This window comes from Podarcis pityusensis (assembly GCF_964106645.2).
Source record: "Podarcis pityusensis genome assembly, chromosome: 15".
Classification (NCBI taxonomy): Eukaryota; Metazoa; Chordata; class Lepidosauria; order Squamata; family Lacertidae; genus Podarcis; species Podarcis pityusensis.
Genome location: NC_138040.1, coordinates 27,984,297 through 28,007,746, shown reverse-complemented (window position 1 = coordinate 28,007,746; position 23,450 = coordinate 27,984,297). Strand labels below are relative to the sequence as shown.

At 42.6% G+C, this 23,450-nt stretch overlaps 2 protein-coding genes across 8 annotated transcripts in view; one reads left to right on the top strand and one right to left on the bottom strand.

Annotated features, from left to right (window-relative positions):
• Positions 1–18,857, bottom strand: part of LOC308464331 (uncharacterized protein) — a 369,943-nt gene extending 351,086 nt beyond the window's left edge. The window contains exon 1 of the mRNA XM_080983676.1: positions 12,887–18,857. Coding sequence (XP_080839802.1) covers positions 13,624–14,586 — 963 coding nt within the window. The 5' untranslated portion in view covers positions 14,587–18,857 and the 3' untranslated portion in view covers positions 12,887–13,623. The remainder of the gene's footprint in view (positions 1–12,886) is intronic.
• CADM1 (cell adhesion molecule 1) overlaps positions 1–23,450 on the top strand; it is a 291,814-nt gene that overhangs the window by 256,157 nt on the left and 12,207 nt on the right. For 2 of the 7 annotated variants that reach the window (XM_080983565.1, XM_080983563.1), the window contains 2 exons: positions 5,459–5,491; positions 18,864–18,917. The exons of 2 other annotated variants lie outside the window; for them this stretch is intronic. In XM_080983565.1, the coding sequence (XP_080839691.1) occupies positions 5,459–5,491; positions 18,864–18,917 (87 nt within the window). Of the gene's footprint in view, positions 1–5,458; positions 5,492–10,022; positions 11,317–18,863; positions 18,918–23,450 lie in introns of those variants that run through there. 3 more of the 7 variants (XM_080983567.1, XM_080983564.1, XM_080983569.1) reach the window with 2 other exon arrangements.

Sequence of the window (23,450 nt, the reverse complement as noted above, 5' to 3'; positions counted from 1 at the left end):
TTGAAGGGGGAAAGGCAGCTTGAATAAATTAAGCTTCCATGTATTCTGATGGACTCTCATTTCATTCCTAGCATACCTGGAAGCTCCTGGAGTTGTAAAAGAAATGTACAGTTTACCTTGGCTGATGCTACCCCACTTCTGGGCAGTCAGCTGTGTTGACAGGATTGGTCCCACCTGTCCTCTTGGATCAGCTGCTAAGGCAGCAAATGTTGGGTACACTGAACTGGCTTCCTCGTACCCATCTCCCCTGCAAAAAAAGGGGGGGCAATTCTTCTAGGTTCGTTGTGCAACTCCTATTTGCTGCGTTGGGACTTGCACAGGAGACATTCCAGCTGGGATTGGGTGACCTTTGATTAAAATTGCTTTTTGTTTCCCCCAACGCCAGCGCTAAGGTGCTTTTGCATGTTCACTCAAGGATGCTTCACTAGGCTGGAGGCCTGGATGGAGAGCTGTGTGGAATGAAGCGTTAAATCTCTGCCCAATATGCAGTTCCATGCTTCAAAAAATAATTTTCTATGCTACACAAAACTACTAAACGGATCCTGATTATTTTTGTGAAACATCTGGTCCGCAAATGAAGCTATCTCGTGGGTGTAGTACAAGCAGGACGCTGTACAAAACGCCGCTTCCAACGCTCTCGCTTGGAAGTGCTGTTTTGCATAGTGTGCTCTTGTTCCGGCAGCAGCGTGAGACGGGGCATCTCCTGCCCCCTTCCTTTCAGGGTGGTTCTGCTCGCTCTGTTTAGGCCTGTTACATCCCTGCTTCTGTGTTCTTTCTGCCCTGCAAATCCTGCAGTTGTCTAGTTTAACTGAAACATAGTGCAGATCGAAGGAGCTGAGGCAGATGAGAATAAATGGAAGATTTTGACTGTGTCCTGCTTTTTACAATCACCTATAGATCTGTTTCCATCATGCATTCTTCTAAGCATCCCAGGGGCAAATGCCTGTTCAGCCATAGGGTGCTTGAGCTCAATAATCCTGACCCAGAATGGCAGCTCTTTCAGCTCTGTGGGCAAATTCTATGTCAAATTACCCTCTTTTTCTTCTTTTTAAAAAACAAATAAATGCAAGATTATGTCTTTATAGCATGCTTTGATTGCAGCATGGCATCTCAGGTAGGTGATAATTATGCAGTTACTACTCTGGGGAAAGCATAGTTTCTCAAAGCAGGAGCAGTTAAGTTGCCTGGATTCTATAGGCTGGCAACAGATTTAGGACTTTTTTAAAAAAACTGTCCTTGGATTTTCATTTACGGAACCCATTCTGTTAGAGACTGTGGACTAATTTTATGGATTAGTTTTTAAACCCCCCAGTCTGTCACACTCAGTGAACAATTTTAAGTTGGAGAGAAGCCATCTGAATGGATTAGAATGTGCCACCGAGGAGTTTGAATGCCACTGTTTCAACTTAATATTGCCCAGCTGTCTCAGAGGCTGGCTTGTTAGGGGGGTGGGTAGTTCTTTTACATTGACCATGTTAAATGACTGATATCCAAAGGGATAGACAATGCCACCTTCCCCCGCCCCCCCCCCCCCCACTTCGTAAGATAACATCATCCATGACAAAATATTTAATGTCTTTGGTATCTGGTTATGTTTATTTTTATTATCAAGAGTTTCTAACACTTGAGATAAAAAGCAACTTGATACTTAGAATGCAGTTTTCCTGCAGCTGGGCCACTCTTTCCCCAGTTACAATGTTTGGATTATATTTGAAAAGCAAACACATGGTTGGTACACACATAGATGGGGTGGTGGGAGGGAAAGAAGGGAGATGCTGAGAAATGGGGGACATGCTTCTATTACTCCACATCCTCAGTAAATTTTAAGTTTGTCACTGCTCTTTAAGACTGGACAGATAATTGATTCACTCTTGTGTTGTTGTTTTACATGAACTAGTGGCTTTGTGAACGGGATATGCCATAGTATTGTTAGCAAATAGACTCCTTTTGTCCCCTCTGTCACTTGTGGGACCTACAGAATTTCTGGCAGATTATTTTTGATCTGTTCCTTAGTGTTTTTACCCCAAAGAGACAAAGCAGGTGGTAATTCCTCCTCCTTTCAAAGTGGGGTGGGGTGGAGTGGGGGAACCATTGTTCTTCTTCTATGTGTTGCTTTCTGCTTTTGAAAATGAAGCCATTTGTTCCTGGACATTACTGTAAAGTGCCTTAAGAAAGTTATACACACATATATATATATATATATCAGCATGAATGCCATTGCTAAACCAGGAGCTCATTTGGGAAGATGGCCTAGACTGAGTTGGACTTCGAGGCAGTGCACCTTTTAATCATTAACTGCTTTATTTCCCGCTGTGATCACCCAGCCCATCTGCTAATCATAACTTTGCCATTCCAGCTGCAGCCAACATGATGTTGTTTGACTTTGAATATTTGTTCGCCTTTTAACTGCTTGAGAACTTTGTGTTTCATTTTTGTTTGTTTGTTACCTGCTGATCTCTGTCCCTGGATGGGAAAAGCGAGCTGCACTGTCCACACGGAACACTGTTCCTTGACTAATAATCTTTTTCCAGCATATGAGCAGAAGTTCTGATTTCAGCACGGTTTAATTTTGAACCGGAAGTTCACATAATTTCCCACATACATAAACAGACACACAGAGGAAACAGGTTAGTCAATTATTCTGGGGAGAGCATGAAATTTCAGGCGTTAACACACAGCTCATCCAATTTAATCCTAGCATCCCCTCTGACCTTTCCTTTACACCTTTGAATCCCCCACCAGTTTAAATGAGACATTGTAGGCTATGCAATTGAGGATGAAAGGGGCAGGCCTCAAACTTCTGTTTCATTAACTGTCAAGCATTTTTGATGCTTTAATTTTGCCAAAGCTCCCAATGTGAGATCAGGAGCTTGGTGGTCCTGAACTGTGTGTTAGATTGGATTGCAAAGTGAAAAACTATCTGTGTTAGAATGGAGAATAAGATGTGCCATAGGTGAATTGCTGTCATATAAATCTTGATAAAACACCTATTTCAATTGTGCAAGGGGGTGTTGCTTTTCCTTCAATATTTTAAAATGTGCCAGCCTGTAAGTATCATGTATTTCCCCCCCATGTGGATTATGTACCTGTATTATTATTATTATTATTATTATTATTATTATTGTCTAACCTTTGCTCTGGAAAGTTAAGTATGCATTGTCCTCTGTTTGATTGCAAAGGGAAAGTGGCCCCTGCTTTCTATTAAGTGGAAAGTCTGGCCGTCTCTGGATTCTGAGGGTGGCATGTCAACTGTGGAGAAACACCTCCATGGGCTTGTCTTCTGTAATAATAAAAAAGCTCAAGTTCTAGGGTAGTTTATGAGCTCAATTACATGTTGTGGAGCCTTGCAGAAAGCTATTCTTTTGTTCATTTAAACATTGCCTGTGCTGAACTAAAGAGGAACCTCCCAAACCTTCTTTTGAGGTAAATGGCCTTGTTTGTGCTGCGCTGCAGAAACTCTGAACACTTAGCACTTTTCGAGCTGCTCCCAGAACAGCCGCCTCACCAATCCTATGGCCCCAACCCACATGTGTGGAGCTAAAGGTATATCAGTTTGTTGCTGAAATGGAAAGGGGGACAGGACCCTTTATGTCCAACTCCTCCAGCACAGATGGCAAAGCGCTAGCTCACAAGCTGGATCTGGCCCACAAGTCTTTCCTCCACAGCCCCCTGCCCACTCTTCTGACCTTTAGGGAAGGGGCTGCATGTCCAGCACTGATCCTATGGCCAGTGTGGCATAACATTCTTCATCTTGCTCATCATGGAAGCCAAGCAAGCTGCCTGGAGAGGGACGGAGCAATCTGTCCATCCTCAGGCAGCCCACTTCGTTTCCTTGCTAGCTGTGTGCATAACCATATTTTCTGCACAGTGATGGAAGTTGGGAGAGTAGAAAAGAAGTTGAGAGCCTTTGCCCGAATCGACTTCAAGCATTTTTCTTCCAGTGAATTAACTTTCCTTCCAGGGTCTTTCCCTGTTGAAGGCAAGCCCCAGCCCCCCAGAGAGAGAATATGGGGTGGGTCCACTCATGGGTGCTGGTTTACCCATGGAGGAAGGCAACCTTAGTCCCCCAACCCCCCCAAAAAGAAATGTTCTCTACTCCCGCCCTCCTTAGGATTCTAATGTTGCTGAACAAGTGAAGGCTTAGCTGATTTATGTTGTAATTTTTGTTGTCATGGCTGAACCGTGGGCAAAACTAGGCAAAAGCAATATGTCTAACGTATGTTTTGACATATACAAATAGTCTTTGAATAAGAATTCTTTACACCCTTTGGGGATGCTTCAGAAGGTCCAGAATCCCAAGACTTGGGAAGGTAGGGAAGACCTTTTCCAGCGAGGTACATGGAGAATACATAGCATCCTCTACACCCAAAGAGACACCTGAGACCGGGACTGGGCTCCCTCAGTAAAGCTTCAGAGGGCAAGGCTGCCAGAGGACGTCCCATCTAGGAATGTTCCTCTCTTTGGTTCATTCACAGCCCTAAGGTAGGAGTACGTTTGACAACCCACTTAGTTCCACAAGCACTGGAGTCTGTCATGCTTGTAGCCTACGTGCTGTTAAAATGAACCGAGAACGGTACAGTCTGCTAGAACTGGGATGCCCTTTCATTTCTCTAGTTACATCCCAAGCAACAGGAAATTTGTGGAAACGTTCACAGTTCTTCTCAGTATCTGGTCCACGGAGCACTCTCTAGAGATTGAGATCTTTGCAGAAAGCTTTTCTTCAGTTTGCAAAGATGGAATCTGTTCTGTCGTCTTTATATATGTATCTCTTTATCTAAACTATGCATGACTTGCTAGAGGCAAGGCTACCTCCTCAATGATGACCTGTTTTGCAGCGTGAATGCAATGGCATTGTATGCATTCATTCTTGGGAGACTTCCTATCATTGGTATTCCCCGGGATCAGGTGGATGCAGAATGTTGCATAGCATCCACAGGTATTATGTGCATGACAAAAGGGAAAGGAGACCCCGGCAGCCAGGTAATGCACTGACTCCTCTGGCATTCTCACATAGAGGGGAATGTCTTTTGCAAAGGCAATGTTTGAATGTATGAAAGCTTCTTCAAGACTTGCCTCTGCTTGCCCTGGAGCCCTTTGATGTCCCTGTGCTCATTTCCCCACGGAGCAGGTGGCTCTGGTGTTTCTCCCCACTTTGCATGTCTCCCTAACTCTTGACCACCAGAAAGCATCCCGGCTGGCAAATCTCCAGAACCAAAGCAAACAAGGGTTCCCCCCCCACCCCCCTCAGGCTCACAGCTTTTAAGCTCAAGGCATGTCTCTTTAAAACAGTGCAACTCACTTCAAATGCTTTTTGCCTTTCATTTTATTATTGCTTGTCACGCAATGTTCTTTGAAAGCTTGCTCATATATTATCTGTTCCATTTTTTCCATTTCCCTTTTTTTGCATGCTGTTCCTCCTGTTTCTTCCCTTCCTCCAAACCTCTGTTCCCGTGTGTAGACACAACGGCGACGACAGAACCGGCAGTTCACGGTTGGTATTGCATTCCTGTTTATCTTTTCTCTCAGCAGCGCTGTGCTGAGTGGCAAGGCAAGCCTGGGAGGAAAGGCAGGGGGCGGAGGGGGCGGGCAGAGAAATGAGGGAGCCAGAGATAAAGTTTTTTTTTTTAGGGGGTTGGAGGACTAATGCTTCAAGTGGACTGATCTCATAAATATGCCATGATTTTTAAGACTCGAAGGGATGTCTAGCCTTGTCATTTCTGCTGCGAATTTAGCATTCAATTGTTGCAGGCCTGGGCATCCAGCTATTCCCCAAACCCAGCAAAAACAGCAGGCATATCAGAGCAGAACAAGAGGAACGGCTGCATTTCAGCAACCAGTATTTCCGACAGTCAGAACGAAACATTCCAGAGGAATCTGGCTTTGGAAATTGTGGCCCAAATGTTGTTTTAATTGTAATGCCTGCCATTCCCAGGGAATCTCTCAGGTATGCAAGAGAGGCATAAGACATTTAGTATGCTGAGGCAGTTCCACGGAGTAATCTGTCGTGTCATAGGTCACCAAGAAGCCTTTCATTAGCAAGCTTCCAAACACATGCTTCACTGCAACGGGCTCTCCCTGGCCATGGTCAGAACAGACGAGCAAGCTCACCCCACTCACCTGTTTTGCGTCTCTTCCTTCAAACAGCTTGACAGCTTTCACGTCCCCCAGATTTTAAAGTAGGATCCAGTATCACAGACTAGTAACTGAGTTGATAAAATAACTTTAATATACAAATTCCATTTACCTGACTAAATTTTAACCCATAACCTTATTGCTAAAAGTGCACCCTGTCTTTTCTTAAGAAGCACAAGACTTGGTGAAACTTATTGGAATGATTGCCCTGAGTGAAAGAGCTGACATGGTGTCCTCTAGATGTTGTTGAAATACAGCTCCCATCAACCCTGGCCATTTGCTTGGCTGGCGGGGGCTGACGGGAGTGGTAGTTCAGTAACTTACAGAAGGCCGTACATTGGCTTTGCTTGGTCTACAACTGTGAGCAGCTCTGAGTTTGAGACTGGGGTCTTCCCCAGCCTTTGTCACCCAATATTCTTTCAAAGTTCACTCACTCCCAATCTATTTTATCAGCCTTGAGGGAGACCTCTGTACCAAACAACACATTATGGTTATTGTGCAGTTCGTAATCGCCTATCCATACATAATCCAAAGGTTCACAAGGGGTCTACTAGGTCAAATTATTCATGACACTATAACATTGGAATGCCCTCCCCAAGGAGGCTCACTTAGCACCTTTGTTACATTTCTTTAGGTGCCAGGCGAAAGCATTCCTCTTCTCCCAGGCCTTTGGCTAATTCAACAATCTTTGGCCTTTTAAATGGGGAGGGTAATTGTTTTTGCTTGTAATTACCGTATTTATCATTGTGTTTTATATTGTGAACTGCCCTGTGATCTTTGGATGAAGGGTGGTATAGAAATCTAATAAATAACAATATTAGTTTAATGTGGGATGCTGGTGGCGCTGTGGGTTAAACCACAGATCCTAGGACTTGCCAATCAGAAGGTCGGCAGTTCAAATCCCCACGACGGGGTGAGCTCCCGTTACTCAGTCCCTGCTCCTGCCAACCTAGCAGTTCAAAAGCACGTCGAAGTGCAAGTAGATAAATAGGTACCGCTCCGGCGGGAAGGTAAACGGCGTTTCCGTGCGCTGCCAGAAGCGGCTTAGTCATGCTGGCCACATGACCCGGAAGCTGTGCGCCGGCTCCCTCGGCCAATAAAGCGAGATGAGCGCCGCAACCCCAGAGCTGGCCACGACTGGACCTAATGGTCAGGGGTCCCTTTACCTTTACCTTAGTTTAATGTAAAACAGATTTCCTTGTTGCGTAGGGTGCCAGGTCTTCCTTTGCAGTTGCCATTTGGGAATTACTTGAGCACGCCCAGTGTCTTCACTCTGCATGCTCCTAATAGAGATGGACATAATTTATTGAGGGCCTGTCATTGCAGAGACATGGAACTGGTATCTGCCTGCCTGAACATTTTTCAGGATAGCAGCCACTGTTATCAGACATGGCTGCCACCGTGTTGGAAGTCCCCAGTCATGTGCAGTTGGGGCACAGTGCATGCACCAAAGGAGTTAGAAGCATGGACGTGAAACATTCCTGCACACGGTCCTGCTGTCCTATTTCTCTGTATTCTACATGTGTGGGAAGGAAGTCTTCAAAATTCCAAAGTCAGCCTTCTCAAATCCTCAGTTTTCGGCAAATGCTGAAGGAAGAGATGACAAAGCATATTAGACAAATACACATCTTGGATGTCTGTTTGGCCTATGAGAGTCTGCATGTTGTATTTTCATATTCAGCAGTTGAGTTGCAGACTGGAGAGCCCACTATAAATTGATAAAATCCCACTGGAATTAGCTTGATTCTGTTTGCCTCTACATTTCTAATTATCATACTATTAGGAATTTTGGCTCAACGAGTAGACATTTTAACTGAAACCTTTTGACTATCACTGAAGTGTTAAAGCTCTGTGTCTGCCGCTTCAGGCCCATAGTAGCAGCTAAAGCTACCTTCTGCTAATAAACAATTATTAGTGATGGGTTTATAATTGAGCATTAGTCCTGACTCACTTGCTACTGAAATAAATGTTGAAGTCTGGAGAATTGGCTAATCCGCCCCCATCCCATTGTCCACTCTTATGTCAGTAACATTTCAGTCACAGAAGCCACAAGCTAGATTGGATTTGAGGGTGGAGAGTAACAGCCTAAATGAACCAAGGGTCTCAGTTGTACTCAAGGCTCATTAGGATTGACAGCACCAGCATAGATGAACCATTATGAAGCACCTTGTATCCACTTGCCACGATTTCTAGCACTGTGTAAACAAAAATATATTTAAGACTTACCGAGGTCCTATTGGTTGTGTGGTTCCATTGAGACCACCATTAATGACAGAAGCATCTGAAAACTTGTAAAGAAAACATTATGGTAATGGGCAAAGAATTCCAGAACAAGAGTTTTACAAAAGTAAAAGCTGGGTCAAAACAAAACAAAACAATGAATTAGATGTTCACTTGTTGCTGCCCAAAGAGGAAAATGTAGCTTTTGTTTTAAGGAAACAGAGGCATGAATGTTGCATGGGTATCCCTAACCTTTAAAATAAATAAAACTAATATTTTGAGGTCATTGCACTTGAAGTCACCTCAGGTTGCATAAGTTAATTTCACTAAATAATTTCAGTGAAATTACTAATATGTACACTTGAACACTATTCGGCCCATTAGATAGCTGATACTCATTAGAAAGATAGTTGGAAAATATTTTAGAAAGTGGACTATTAATGATGCAAGAACACACACATACATGCACACATTTTAGAGGTATATAAGACCCCACAAATCACGTCAACGTTAGCCTTAATATAGCCCAAAGTAAACTGGGGAACAGATCAGATATTTAGCCAGAAATGCCTTGTGCATTGAAAATGGTCAGCATATTGACTGCAAGCGCCCCATAACTTCCAAGCTGGAGATGAGAAAGTTGTTGAACAAATAAATTACTAGGCATGTCAGGCAAATTGACCTATGATATGCTTTCTGCCTTAAAGTAATAATAAAAGATCCTGGTTCGTTTGGCGTCCCTTCTTTGTCAAGGTTGCCCTTCCCCCATTGAAGCTTCTTTGTGGTTTCCTTCCAAGCTTGCATTGCCAGCGTGTGTATGAAGTTGACCAGATATTTCTTGTGTGTTGGCCATTTTGTTCTGAACAATGTCCAAATGAAAGTGAGCATGTCTGTGGATGGTGAGAAATGCATGATGGGCATGATGGGTAACCTGTCAAACCAGATGGATTGCCTCCAAAAATAAAAATAAAAATTTCAAATTAAAACACTAGTGGAAGGCCAAATACCCAAAGTCTCATTTGAGGACACAGGCTGTTTTTCAACATGAGGGAGGTGCTTGATCACTCCATGAATTTTTTGGAGTGTATCCGAAAGGACTGGAGGTGGGGAAAGGAGTTTGTCTGCATGCAAAACTATAGCAACCTCCGGCCATCTCTCTTCTCATAATGCAGGACTTAACAGCAGCTATGCATGGGCAAGTTTAAAGCACGAGCATTTAACTCTTCCAACTGCATATAAAGCTGAGATCTTTAACTTGCGGGTTTCCAGGTGTGCTTCCCCCCTCCCCCCACTCTTCTGCATTCATTGTCAGAATTCTAATAACAGCATGCTGTTCATGGCTGATGCTGGGGCTCTGGCTTTGGCTGCACTTCAGTGCCTTTTTTCAAGAATCCTATTTCCCTTTTAACTTTCACCTTGCAGTGCAGATGCCTTTTGGAAAGTTTCTGTTCTCTAAATCAGTAGAACAAAGCAGGACAGCTGCACGTGCTGGAGAGGTGGACCAAATGATTCCTACAAGCCAACCCCTTGCTATTTTTGGAGATTTGATTTTTTTTATCCTTTCTATCCTAAAAAAAAGTCATTCCAAGAATTTGTCCTACAAAGGTTGACTTGAGAGTACACCTACCCTATTTTGGCTAATGATGCTAACAATGCCCTTTATTCCCCAGTGAACCACTTACCAGAGAAAGGAAGAGCAGAAGAGTGTCGTTTTTAAATCAGATATGCATTTCAATAATGCAGTTCAGACAGAGTTAGGATGTTAAATGCTGCTCTCAAATATTTCCGAGTGCGATGCTAATTCCCCAGGACAAGTGCTTCTGAACAACTTCACAATAAGTTCTCTAGTGGGTTGAACCCCCCCCCCCCCCCAGTTATGGCGAAAATACAGTGCCATGTTACACTTCCTCCTTTTTTTTTTAATGAAGTGAATGTGTATTTACTAGCACAGGGATAACCAACATAGTGCCCTGCAGAAGTTGGACCCCAGCTTCCTTCAGCCCCAGCCAGCATAGCCAGTGGTCAGGGGTGATACAAGCTGTATTCCAACAGTACCTGGAGTGCGCCACTGGCTATGTTGACCCCAATGCTAACATCTCCAGCAGAACACTTTGAACCCTCAGTTTCCTCCTCCTTCCTGGTTCATCTGAAACAGAAACCATATGGCAGTTGTTAAATGTATGCATTGCATTGAAGTTCAGACACTGTGCAGCTTTGCAATGCACACACATGTGCTGTTACAAAAAAGAGAGAGAGAGAGAATTATAGTGGCCTTCAGGTTATAGATGCTGTTGACCAGCTGTAGGGACATCTCAAATGGAGCATCTTTTCAACAGCAATTCAGTCTGGAGATTGGGTTTCAGCAGTCATATCATTTAAACTGGGAGCAACATATCCCAAGGGAGATATGGGCAACCCATGTCATTTTCAAAGTTGATAAAGCAGACCTATGAGCACAGGACATGAGTGGGATGCAGGATCCACGTGGTGAGTTAGACTGTACACCCACACAAACACAACCTAAAGTAGCGCTCTGTGGCTCCTCTGAAGTAAGCATGCTACCCAACCATTCAAATGGAACAGAAAGCTATGTAGAACAGCCTGCCCACATCTGAAGACATGCTAAAATATATATAACTGTTATCATTGAAATAGAAGAGAGAGAAAAACCACAGCAGTATCAAAGGGGAACAGCATCGGCAGTCACTAAAGAGCCTGGAAACTATTATTTTTTGGAAGCAGCAATTATTCCTTTGTCTTAGCCCAGAAGTCTGTGCTGTCTTTGCCCTCTTCTCACGTGGTCCAGGATTGGCTCAATAAGAAAATATTCACCAAGCAAAAATATTGGCTAGCTACATTTGAAATCACAAGTGTGACAGCAGTAGAATAAGAAATAAATAACTGGCAATTTAAGATGGCAGGATGATGGGTGTAATTTTTCTGCAGCATTTTTTTTATATATAAAAAATTAAACATCTGTATGCTACTTTTCAGCCTGCAGTATGACTCACAACAACAAATGACAAATGACAAAAATGACAAATGATAAAACAAAAAAATACTACTGAAAGAGTCATCAGATTAAAGAGAGGCAGCAGCAGCAGCAAAACATTAAGCAGCAATATCATGTGAACAAATTCTGGGGCTGAACCAGCTTTTGGCACCCTGGTGGATGACCTATATCAAGAGTGGGACAGGCAGAGTACGACTGCTTCTGCTTCTTGATCTCAGCAAATTTTGATACCATTGACTATGGTATTCTCAGGGACCGACTCGGGCTCTGTGGGATGGGTCTTATGGGCACTGTTATATAGTGGTTCAGTTCCTACCTCCAGGGTTATGTGCAGAGATTAGGACTGGGAGATTGTTTTGGCCCCATGGTCTTTGTGTTGTGATGTACAGCTGGGTACAATTTTGTCCTCAGTGCTGTATTTAACTTCTGTATGAAGACACTGGATGCAGACGTTCAGGGATGGAGGGCAAGTTGTCGTGAGTACGCTCAGTGCTTTTTTTCTGACTGTACTCACACAGTACTGGCACCTCCCCCCCCCAAAAAAAAACTTGGCTTCTAAAGTGCACGTGTGAACACGGCACAGGGTCTTATTTTGCAAGTCTTAATGATTGTGTAGATTCATCTGGGAGAGCAATCACTCATCCTCTGAGAGACACAAAACCCCTGCAAATTTTACTAGAAATACCCTTGCATACAAAAATTAGCAGTAAAAAACCATATTTCAAGCACAATAATAAAAGAGAGGGGTGTGAAATTAAACAACCTAGTGCCTCCAAGCAATACCTTCCATTGCCACAGACCAAGACAAACCGGCTTCTAAATGACATAGTATGGTTCAATATACATTGCAAAACAGAGGAGAAATGAATTTGTTTATTGTTATTTCTCTAGTTTGTAGACAGCCCTTCATCATGTCAATGTGATCTCAAGGCAGTTTCCAACAATGCACAAAATATAATACATAAAAGAAAACAATTGTTAAAACAACCCAATTAATAAAAAGAAGCAGGGGAGCAACAGTCTGGTGACAATGTAATCAAAGGGAGGTTACTAATTTACTCCCAATTCCTTGGAGAATAGGATTGTTTTAAGGCAAATGCTCTTAAAAAATAAAGTTGTAAAATGATTTTATATTTGCATCTTACTTACATTGCTCCTTTTTTTGGGTAGGCACTGAGTAGGGGTGGCGCTGTGGATTAAACCACAGAGCCTAGGACTTGCCGATCAGAAGGTCGGCGGTTCGAAACCCCATGACGGGGTGAGCTCCCGTTGCTCGGTCCCTGCTCCTGCCAACCTAGCAGTTCGAAAGCACATCAAAGTGCAAGTAGATAAATAAGTACCGCTCCGGCGGGAAGGTAAACGGTGTTTCCACGCGCTGCTCTGGTTCGCCAGAAGAGGCTTAGTCATGCTGGCCACATTATTCGGAAGCTGTACGCCAGCTCCCTCGGCCAATAAAGCGAGATGAGTGCTGCAACCCCAGAGTCAGTCACGACTGGACCTAATGGTCAGGGGTCCCTTTACCTTTAGGGGATCTTATCAGCCATAATGTAGATTGAACTCGCTATATAATTAGGGGAAATATTGTGCAGGACTCCTCTAACCAGCATCTGACAGGGTGGAGGGTATCTGAGTGAAACTTGCTATGATTAAGGTGTCCAAGCAGTAATTATACATATATTGGAATATAAATTAAAACAGTTTTACTCGTGAGCTTAGACTATATAACCATGCATCTTATTTGAGCCCCTCGGTTATAAAATGTGGCAGTAGAATATCCATCTGCCTTCAGAGAAAATGTGTCCACTATCCTACCCTGTAATCCTTCTGGAACCATCTTGAGTAACGCAAGAAATGTGTTGTGAAAGACCTGACTAATCAAGGCTTCTCTGTACAAGGGAACAGAATTTGTCTTAGGTAAATGCCCTCCTCTCCTTAATATTCATATTGTAAATAAAGTAGGGGTATTGCTACTCACAGCATTTATAGCAAATTTTAATGGACATAAACAACTGTGGATCAGTGTCTGATTATTGTTTACAATTCCATTTGGTCAACACTTAGATAACACTGGGCAACAATTTTTTACTTTTTGAATGTTGTCTAGATTTCTACAACTGATTTAGGGTATTTTTGCACTGCTGAATCAGGAAATGGCATCCATTTCTCTCCATCAGGTCAGGTTTACTGTAAACTGAATGGTGGGCATTGATAAAGGTAAGTACACGTAAATTGCATGTTGCTTCACCATTTTTCAAACTTCAGGGCTTGAACTTCCATTTCTTGGAACTCCTGGAATGCTCAGCGGCAGGGAGGTCTCTTTTCAGAGTCCAACAGTAGTCAGCCATCATGACTGCGTCCCAGCGACCCTGATACCTGGTCTCCATCTCTTTCATGTCCTGATGGAATCTCTCCCCCTGCTCGTCACTCATTGAACCCAGGTTCTCAGGAAACCGGTCCATATGTGAAAATAGGTAGTGCATCTTGACGCTCATGTTGCAGTCCAGGTTTCTGAAAGCAGTCAGCATGTTGTTGACAAGTTCTGCGTAGTTTCTGGCCTTATTGTTGCCAAGAAAGTTCTTCACTACCAGAACAAATGCCTTCCACGCTTCCAGTTCCACTTCGTTCATTGAGTTTCCAAACTCTGGATCTCTGATGAGCTGACGGATCTGAGGACCGTCAAAGATGCCAGCTTTCAACTTCTCCATGGTCAATCCTGGAAAAGCCTGGCACAAGTAAGTGAAGCAGTCACCATCCTTGTCCAGAGCCTTGGTGAACTGCTTGATTAAGCCAAGCTTGATGTGCAGCGGTGGGAAGAGTATTCTGTCTCTGTCCACCAGAGGGTCGTTGATGACGTTCCTTTCTTTGCAAGGCACCAATTCCTCCCGCACAGGCCAGTCCTTCTTCGTGTAATGCTGAGCACGGTCCCTACTATCCCACATGCACAGAAAACATGGGTACTTGGTGAAGCCAGATTGTTGTCCCAACAAAAAGTTCACCATCTTCAGGTCAACACAAATAAACCACGTATGCTGATCATAACCAATTTTCTCCAGCACATACTTCACCGCTTCATAGTTCTCCTTCAGTGTACTCGAGTGAGCCAGGGGTATAGAGGCAAACTGGTTGCCGTTGTGTAGCAGAACACATTTCAGTGATTGCTTGCTGCTGTCAATGAACAGTCTCCAATCTTTGGGTTCGTACTGTGGCACTCCAAGCCCCATTAACTTAGTTTTGATCCCCCAACTTTATGCTTTGCCGCACTAATTTATGGAAGATTTCGAGGTTTTATGACTTCAAACTGATCCCTTTTCGACATTATCACCCAGAACTATCGGACCTGAAAACTTCTTGTCATTAAAATAATCATTTCCAATCAAAACAATTATTCGACATGGCATTTTACCCCCACCAACTTCTTCTAAAATGCTCCACACAAGCGTACATGTGAACAAAAATGTAAAAAAATGACATGTGGCCATAGCTCAAAAACTTGACCTGATTGAGCAAAACCAATGTGATTTTTGGATTCAGCGCATCTGATTCGTCCGAAATCAACTGAAAAAACGCAGACAACAAATTTGTTGTTGACCAGTGTAATAGCAAGGATTTCCAAAATGCCCTCTGTCAATTTCATTTTATTCAGATTTATATCCTGCCATTTGACAGTATTCTTCCAAATGACACTGTTATCCAGACATGATTCAGCACCTTAGACTCCCCTCTGGACTAAGTTTGTAGTGCATAACTGTTCTCCAGACCTATCCATGAGACGACCTTTTGAGTAGTATTTCTAAGCTTATTTTATTTATTTATTTTTTAAAATGTGTTTGCTGCTCTGGAAATCAATTTAGGAAGCAGTGTGCAGTTGTGTTGTGCAAATACAAGTCTAGGAAAGGAAAGCAGAGTGCCCGTTAGACACAAGTACGTATTTAGACAGTTGCTGTACTTATGCAACAGATTCCTGCTTCTTTAATTCCAAGTGACTGAACAATTGCATGCAGTCGGAAAGTTAACTCTCATTTTTCACACACACACACACACACAGAGAGAGAGAGAGAGAGAGAGAGAGAGAGAATTTGCAGGAAAATGGGAATGCTTCCTAATCAAAAATGAAGAATAAAATATTTTAAAAGCCAAATGGGAAGTATAATGAGAAGAAACCAAGACATAATTGTTCTCATGTTTCTTGACTACTAAGAATGCCATTCGGTAACATTTTTAAGTCTACCGGGATTCTGATATAAATGGACTAGTTGAACTGATCAGTTTCCTTTGTGGAGTGGGCGGGGGAAATAAAAGACCATTTGCTTCATAAAAAATTCAGCATTGCCCTTTTTACTTTTCAGAAAACAAGGTTTTCTTTAAGTGAAAGAGAAGAAAATCCTCTGAAAAGAAACAGATTGGAGGAGATAAAAATAGCTTTCTAAATGATGCTTTTGAGGAGTCAGCTTGCATTCTTGTACTACAAGTGTGACCTTAGGGCCCAGAGATGCAGTCTTCTGAATTCCAGTAGTGGCTTCAAAGGCATGTTTGTTGTCACTAATCAGTAATATTTCTTCCTTCAGCATATAATTTTATCAGTAGTGTCCACTTGACTTGGTGATTATCAGCCAGCTGCAGTCTCTACACACAAATGCACAATCTAGTTACTATCCAGACCCAATTATTTGGTTGGGTGCGGGGCGGGTTAGAAGCACCTAATTCACATCAGATTGCTGCCGACACACTGCATTAGTGCAAATATTTTCTCGAGCCAAACTCCCCCCAACCTGGACAAAAACAGTGGCAACCTTTGAACACTGACACACCTCGACTCCACAATGGGCGCAATTCACTGCGTCAGCTTGATTGGAAAGAGGTGTTGCAAACATGCATTCAATGGCACACTTGTGTTGTTAGCAAAATCCCATTTCTTTCACTGAGCTTGCACCCGAGACATTTCCAGTGGACCATGTCCGTTGACCTTTATATTTGGATATTTATAATTGACTCCCTATGCATCTCTAATGTGGGACTTTCCAGGGTTATGGCTGCCTTCGTGAATACATCTCAACATAATTCTATTCCAGTCAAGCTAAAGCAAACGTTTATGCAAATATACTAACCAAATACACTAATATACCAATTCTGGGTCCCCTTTATCTTTGTGCAGTGAGCTAAGCCTCCTTAGGGAAGTTCACAGCCTCGAGCTGCGATGTCTCCCTAAGAGATCGCAGTTATTCATTCCCACCTAAAAACTGCAAAGAGATGAAGTTGCAAAGGTATCCCCACAAGCCCCAGAGCTGCAGTGTGTGACAGTTTCATTAATGTGGCCGGCAGAAGGCATAGCTTAGTCAGGGCCACTCGTAGCTCAGGCATACGGGTAAATGTGTGCCTGAACACTTTTCACCTTACAGCTAGACAAGGAAAACCTACCGTGATTTACAATAAATATACCTCCCGGAATTTTGCATCCTGGGTGGGGAGGGGGCAGGACCAAAACAAAACTTACTCAGAGAAGGCAGTTTAGTACACGCCTTTCTTTTACTTGCAAATGACATTCTCCATCAAAGTTTGCAAAGCCAGCAGCTCTTCCTTTGCTATGAGAGTGTGCACAGTTTAGCTATTAACAGAAGCACCTGCAAGCTATTGTTTACAAGCTAAAGCAGCTGACACAATTGATAGTGGCCCCTTCACAGTAAAATGTCAGTGTGTTTTCTCCAGCATCACAGAAGCTGCTTTCCCAACTACCCACAGAGCCTTAACTATTTCAGATTAGCATTTAGACTCCTGTTCAATCTTAGCAGGGCAATTCAGCAACTGCAGCCCAGATATTTTTTTTTTTTGGGGGGGGGGGGGAGGTACCAGCTCAAATCTGGGCAAGTAGTAGCTTGGCACTCTGCATCTTAAAAATTAATTTTTTGACTGTGCTGTGTTGTATAACGTGGTTTTGGAAGCCGGTTTTACATTGGCAATCAGTCATTGGGTAGCAAGTATTCTTTAGAACAGCCTTTGCCAAACTGGTGCCTTCCAGTCGTTTTGGACTATGACACTCGTGCTGACTGGGGCTGATGGAAGTTGTAGTCCGAAACACCTGGAGGGCACTAGGTTGGCAAAAGCTGTTTTAGAGCCAAGCTAGACATTACACAGAGGAAAAAGTGTTTTCCTTCACATTTTTTAAAAAAACCACAATTATCTTTTGCAGCCTGTCAGCCTGAGCAGTGTAAGGAGAGCATGCATCTACTACCCTCTGGCCATTTCCCAGTTCAAAAACAGCCTCTCTAAATCTATGTTTCATACACTCCTTCCTCATGGTAGGAAAGAAATCGGGGGGCTGCCGTTGGAAGGAGCCAGCAAGTAGGAATAGGGTCAAGCAGTCTCTTTCCACATTGTTGTTGTTGCTGCTGCTGCTTCTCTTCTCTCTCCAGTGCAGTTTTTTGGTATAAAAAGCACACCATCCGTAGCAAAAGACAAAGGAAGACAATGGGACTTCATGTGACACCCAGCTTTTCTCTTAATTAAACAGGCTTCCATCAACTGCCATCTCCTTGCAGCCTTTGGCTGAGAAGCACCCAAACTTTCCCGCAAATGAATCATTTAAAAAAAAATAAAAAAAATTGAAAAGTGGCAGCTGTAAAAACCAAACGTCATGTTTTGCCAACAGATTTCGCCAAGAAGAAAGATCCAGGCAGGGGTTTCTGCCTCACTGCATTGTCAACTTTGAGATGGCTTTCCATAAAACAGATCACGCCAGAATATTTTAAAATGAAAATGCAACACCTCTCAATCTCCATGTGCTGCTGCTGTAGTTTTGAAAAGAGCACTTCAAGATAGTCCTGAATTTGACTCCCCAACGTGGTGCCCTTCAGATTTTGAATTTTAATTTTGGGCTGCAACTCCCAATGGCTCCAGCCAGTATGACTGTTTAGGTGATAATGGGATTGATGGGAGCACAACCATGCTGGTTGAGCCTGATGAGAGCTGTCATCTAAAATATTTGGAGGGCACCAGTTTGGGGCAGGCTGCTGTACATTGACAATAGACTGTCTTAGCCAGCATTGCCAAAATGTGCACCGAAAGCTGGAAAAATGTTTGCATTTTAAGTGTGTGTATAATCAAAGCAAGAATTGTAAACTAAAGTGATACAGAAAATTTAACAATTAATGTTTGGTGGGGGAGGGACTTGTTTTTGCATGCAGTTATGAATGAGTGGTTTCTGAATGTTTTGTACATGTTTCATGTGTTTTCAGTGGTGCAGACCTAGACATCTTTCTGACAGTCTATTGGTTGTTTGGTTTAAAAGAGGCAAAAAAACAAAAAACAACCACCCCAAAATATATTAACTGATTGAAGAGCCTCGTTTGCAAGCTAATCTGAGCAAAAAGCTTTTGTCAGATGCCGAGGGATTGACTTCTTTCGTTATTCTTTTCCCTGAGAAATTCATCCTCTGTTCTTAAGTGTTTTGTTTTCTCATCCCTTGAGGAACACAAAGAAAAATGAGTTTGTTTTTACTTGTAAGGCTTTACTCAGTTGCCAAATTCCGCCGAAGAGCTGGACTATGGGGATCTCTCAGGTAAGGGCTAGTTCTTAGGTTAAGCCAATGTGGTTGTTCAGTCTGTGGGTTTGTTTGCTTTCCACCTTGTTTGCATCCTGGCTGCTTTAAAACAAAACGAAACAAAAATCCATTGTGCAATTGCTGTGCGGCAGAATCGCAGCTAATCAGATGCAGAGGCCCATTATTCAGAATGGCTGCTCCTCTCCTCTCCCCTCTTGCCGTTGGGCTTTTCCTCCTCCCAATCGCTTGATAAGGACAAGAATTTACCAACGTGTATAGCAGCACTCGAGAGGGGGGGAGGTGATGGGAGCATAGAGCGCCGCGAGTTATATTACAGGTTGTCTAGTAGCTGCTGTGAGCTCAGTTGCTGGAAATAATTTTTTTGAATCCTAATTAGAGAACGGTTCGGTTGAAATTTTGTTGCATTTGTAAAACACTTAAGGATGCCAGGTTTGTGTGGGGAAAGGGGTGAGGGGTGTGTGTCTCCAATACAACCTTGCTTGGAGTCTGGGTTGCCTGTTCTGTCATGTGCTGCTGTTAAATGGATGTGGCAGGATTCTCTTAAGTGCAGAGAGAAGAGGGAAATTATTTCATTGCATACCAGACTCTAAATGAATTATATGCCAACCTTACTTATTTTTTTCACAGCAGATTGAATATCTTTGCCAGGAAAAGATGTAGTCCTTCCTATTTTACTATCCTATGTTGTATCCTGTCCCTCCCCACGCCCCATTAGACTCAAGGCAGTATACATGGGGGTTATCCTATTCTTACCTTCTCAACAGCCCTTTGAGTTTGACTGGTGCTTTGTCCAAGAGCCCACAGCTGAGTGGAGATTTGCTCTCCACATTCCCACAGTGGAGATCTAATGGAGATTTAACTAATACAAGTTAAGGCTCGGCCCTTTTTTCCAATTGAGGAGTTAGGGTTCAGGCAACCGTAGTGTTTGTTCTACATCTTCTACAGGGAGTATACAGGGCTGGTGTTTATATGGCCTATATTTTATAATGGATAAAATGTGTTTCCATTTTGACATAAGAGATGTATACTGTACTAAGACGGAAATTACACTGTTGACTGGAGACATGGAGAGGAGTTTGTGCTATTAAAAAAAATCCATAGCTGTGTATTCCACTGATACTCACAGCATGAAATGAATCCTGTGTTGGCAGATCTCCTTTTTGTTTTTTAAGATAATCTTTAAAAATACCTATAGAACCAAAAGGGGGGAAGGGATTGACTGAACTGATATTCTAATAAAAACACATAAGTGGCAGAAATAAAAAAGATCAACAGTTACAACATAAATTATAAAGGTGAATAATATAAGAAATGTTAGATTTTACCTGTGTAGGAACCAATTATTAGATGTTTTGATTGTTTTATCACACGTGTGTTTTCCATCCTGGTCTCCTTTGGGAGAATGGGCAGGATATGAATGTAATAGCAATGGTAGTAGTAGTAGTAATAATAATAATAGTAGTAGTTGAAAGAAGCATGTAGTTGGCTGTATAAAATGAAAACAGAACCAATAATTGCATTCGAACAAAAATACAAAACTGTATTTTACCTTGACATTTTTTGTTCAAATTATATCAACAGAGACCATTTTTTATCAAATCTTGCAGCAGCAAATAAATTAAATAACAGTTCTAAAGCAGCAGTTTCAAGCCATCCTCTTAAATATCCCTAAAGAATTATCTTTGGATTTAGCAAGGTGCTATAAACTGCATTTTATTTCATTCTGTCTAGAACTGTGCTCTGAAATTTTAGTTGGTACAGGCAGTAACAAAAAATATGCATAAAATCTGCCTTAACAGAGCTCTCAACAGTTGTTAACACTGGACAGGTTTTAAATAACCTATTTGGTTTCTCTGATAAGGTATCTTGAAATAATTTTCTTTCATGTCGCCTCTTACCAATCTGATAATGACACTGTCCCAAAAGGTTCAATCTTTCCCCCATTATTTATTGTTGTTTTTATTGTTGCTGTCTTTTGTATACAACTTTTGTGGGGGGGGGGGGATACCACAGCTGTTCACATATTACAACCCTCAAATACAGCAATAACAGCAGATAGGATGAAACTCACTCATAGCTGAAATAGGCTTGCCATACGTCCGGAAAATTGCTGACAATGTCCTGGTTTTTGAGTGTAAAAATGGCATTGGGGGAATTTTGCTGAACTGGCTGTACTGTATGTCAATGTGATAGGAAAAGCAATGGAAACAGCTCAAAAAAATTAAAATCAGTCTTTTTGGGTTAGGTTTCCCCAAGAAGCTCAACAATCTGGGTTTGTTCCCCCCCAAAAAGAGCTTAATTTTGGAGTCGGGGGTTTTGCTTTTTGAAATATGGCAACCCTAGTTGAAATATATGTTGAGAGTGGGGTCTGTTTTGGCTGCATAAAATTGCAGATTGGGTCACGTACAATGCCAAACATGAGGGACCTTCCTGTTCATTGTTTGACACCAGGCTACAAATCCAGATTGGCTTGGCTTGATGGTTTGCTCATGAAATTCTTTCATGGCCCAGCGAAGCACTTTATAAGACTCATGAACTGATTTCTCCTCTCCCCCAAGCAGTCAGAGGCCCAGAGTTCTTCCAAATTGAGGCCTCCTGTCGCTTGTTTTAACCTCTCTTTCTACAACACTGAACTGCTCTAACCAAGTGGGATGGGAGGGGTGCAATCCAAGGGTTCATTCTGCGTCCATGAAACAGATTGTGATTGTGTAAAAGCATGATGGCATTCTAGCATAATTCCCATTCCAAGGTTCCTCTTGGATTCTGACCAGTATTTCTACTGCTAAGTCTGTTTTGAACTCCTCTTTATAGCGTTAGGTTGAATGAGTAGGAAGAGAATTGAAACTACATCCCATCTCTTGCTCCTTGCCTGTGTTTATTTGGTAATGTGACAAACCCATACATTTGTGCACAAGTGAAGCAATCTCTTTGCATTTATTCACTATGTTCCAGCCGATCACATCCCATTTTTAAGATTGTGCTCCTGCTAACACGTGTTGTAGAACACGGCACAATCAAAAAGGACCTGTGTAGCCCTTCCATGTAGTTTGATTAACTAATCAAAAACTGATTAGCACCTTTGTTCATGGGGGATGCTGATTAATCAATTACTATTGATTGTAAGCATGGCTTTGTTCTCTGGCAAAGGGATGCCTAGAGAAGCAGCCAATAAAAATTGAGCACCTGTCATAGCGATTAAATTTATTAAAACAAAATACATTATTTTTTATGAAGCTATCTTGAAATGGGTCACTGAAGGGGAACATATTGATTGAGGAAGGATGAACTTCTTGAATTTCGCTCACTTAAATTAGAGACCAAATTCAATTATAATGCAAGACAAACAGGTTAACACCAGCTTTAAATAGCCCATCAATAAATTAGAATAGGTGCAGTACACTTAACGCTAAACTAGGGCAATGAATAATATTGTCTGTCCCTGGCTCTTCCAGGCCTTGGTTTTAACCTTTCTGGGTTATTATGGGCATAAACATGGCCTGCAATTCGCAGACAGAGACACCAGCCCTTCTGCCACTTTGCGTGGCATGTCCTTACACAGTGAATCCGATTCACTTGACCGGACCTGGGTGCCGTTTGAAGCTCTCACATGCCTGCTCAATATCACAGCCTCCTATGTCAGTGTAAGGCAGCCTTTCTCTGTGTGTCCCCAGATGTTGTTGAACTACAACTCCCATCACCCCTAGCTAGCAAGACCAGAGCTCAGGGATGATTGGAGTTGTAGTCCAACAACTACCCACAGGTTGAGAACTGCAGGAGGCCTTCTCCAAATTTAATGGATTGGGCTGTGATTTAATGTGCATGTTTCCATAACTGTTAGTGCTGGATAAACAAAAGCTTACTCCACACGCCCTTTCTCTTTGTGGCTTGTGCTGATCTCCACCCAAGACCCAGCTCCTTGTTGTGCACCTCCCATTCCTTTCAAAGACGATTTGTGTTCTTGCAAAAAGCAAGTTGTGTTGCTCTGCTTGCAAATTAGCCAGAGATAGCTTTGCTATATGGCTATTTGCGCTGAGCAATGAGGTTGAATAGCTAAATGCTGTGCCCTTTAGATATTTGGGGGGGGGGGTAATTATCTAGGGATTTTGGCAGGGTGGGCTCAGGATTATCATAGAATTACAGAGTTGGAAGGAGCCCCAAGGATCATCTAGTCCAACTCCCTGCAACGCAAGAATATGCAGCATTCCCATATGGGGATCGAACTTCCAACCTTGGAGTTCTTAATTTATGATGTCCAAAGTGGGCTTTTGAATAGGAGTTCCCAGGGGAGACAAGTCCTCATAGGACATTTGGTCCAGCGTATCAGCCCTTATGGTCTGTGGTTTCACAGGTAAATTCAGTTCCAATATAAGCCAAAGCTGATGCCAAGGTCCTTGAACCAAAGCTTGATTTCCATGGCTTCCCTTACAAATTTTGAAACAAAACACCTTCTCCACGGTGATGTCTAAAGATAAATCACCTGGCAGCATTAAGCAAAGCATTTATAGATGCACACGGGTACGTGTACGTATG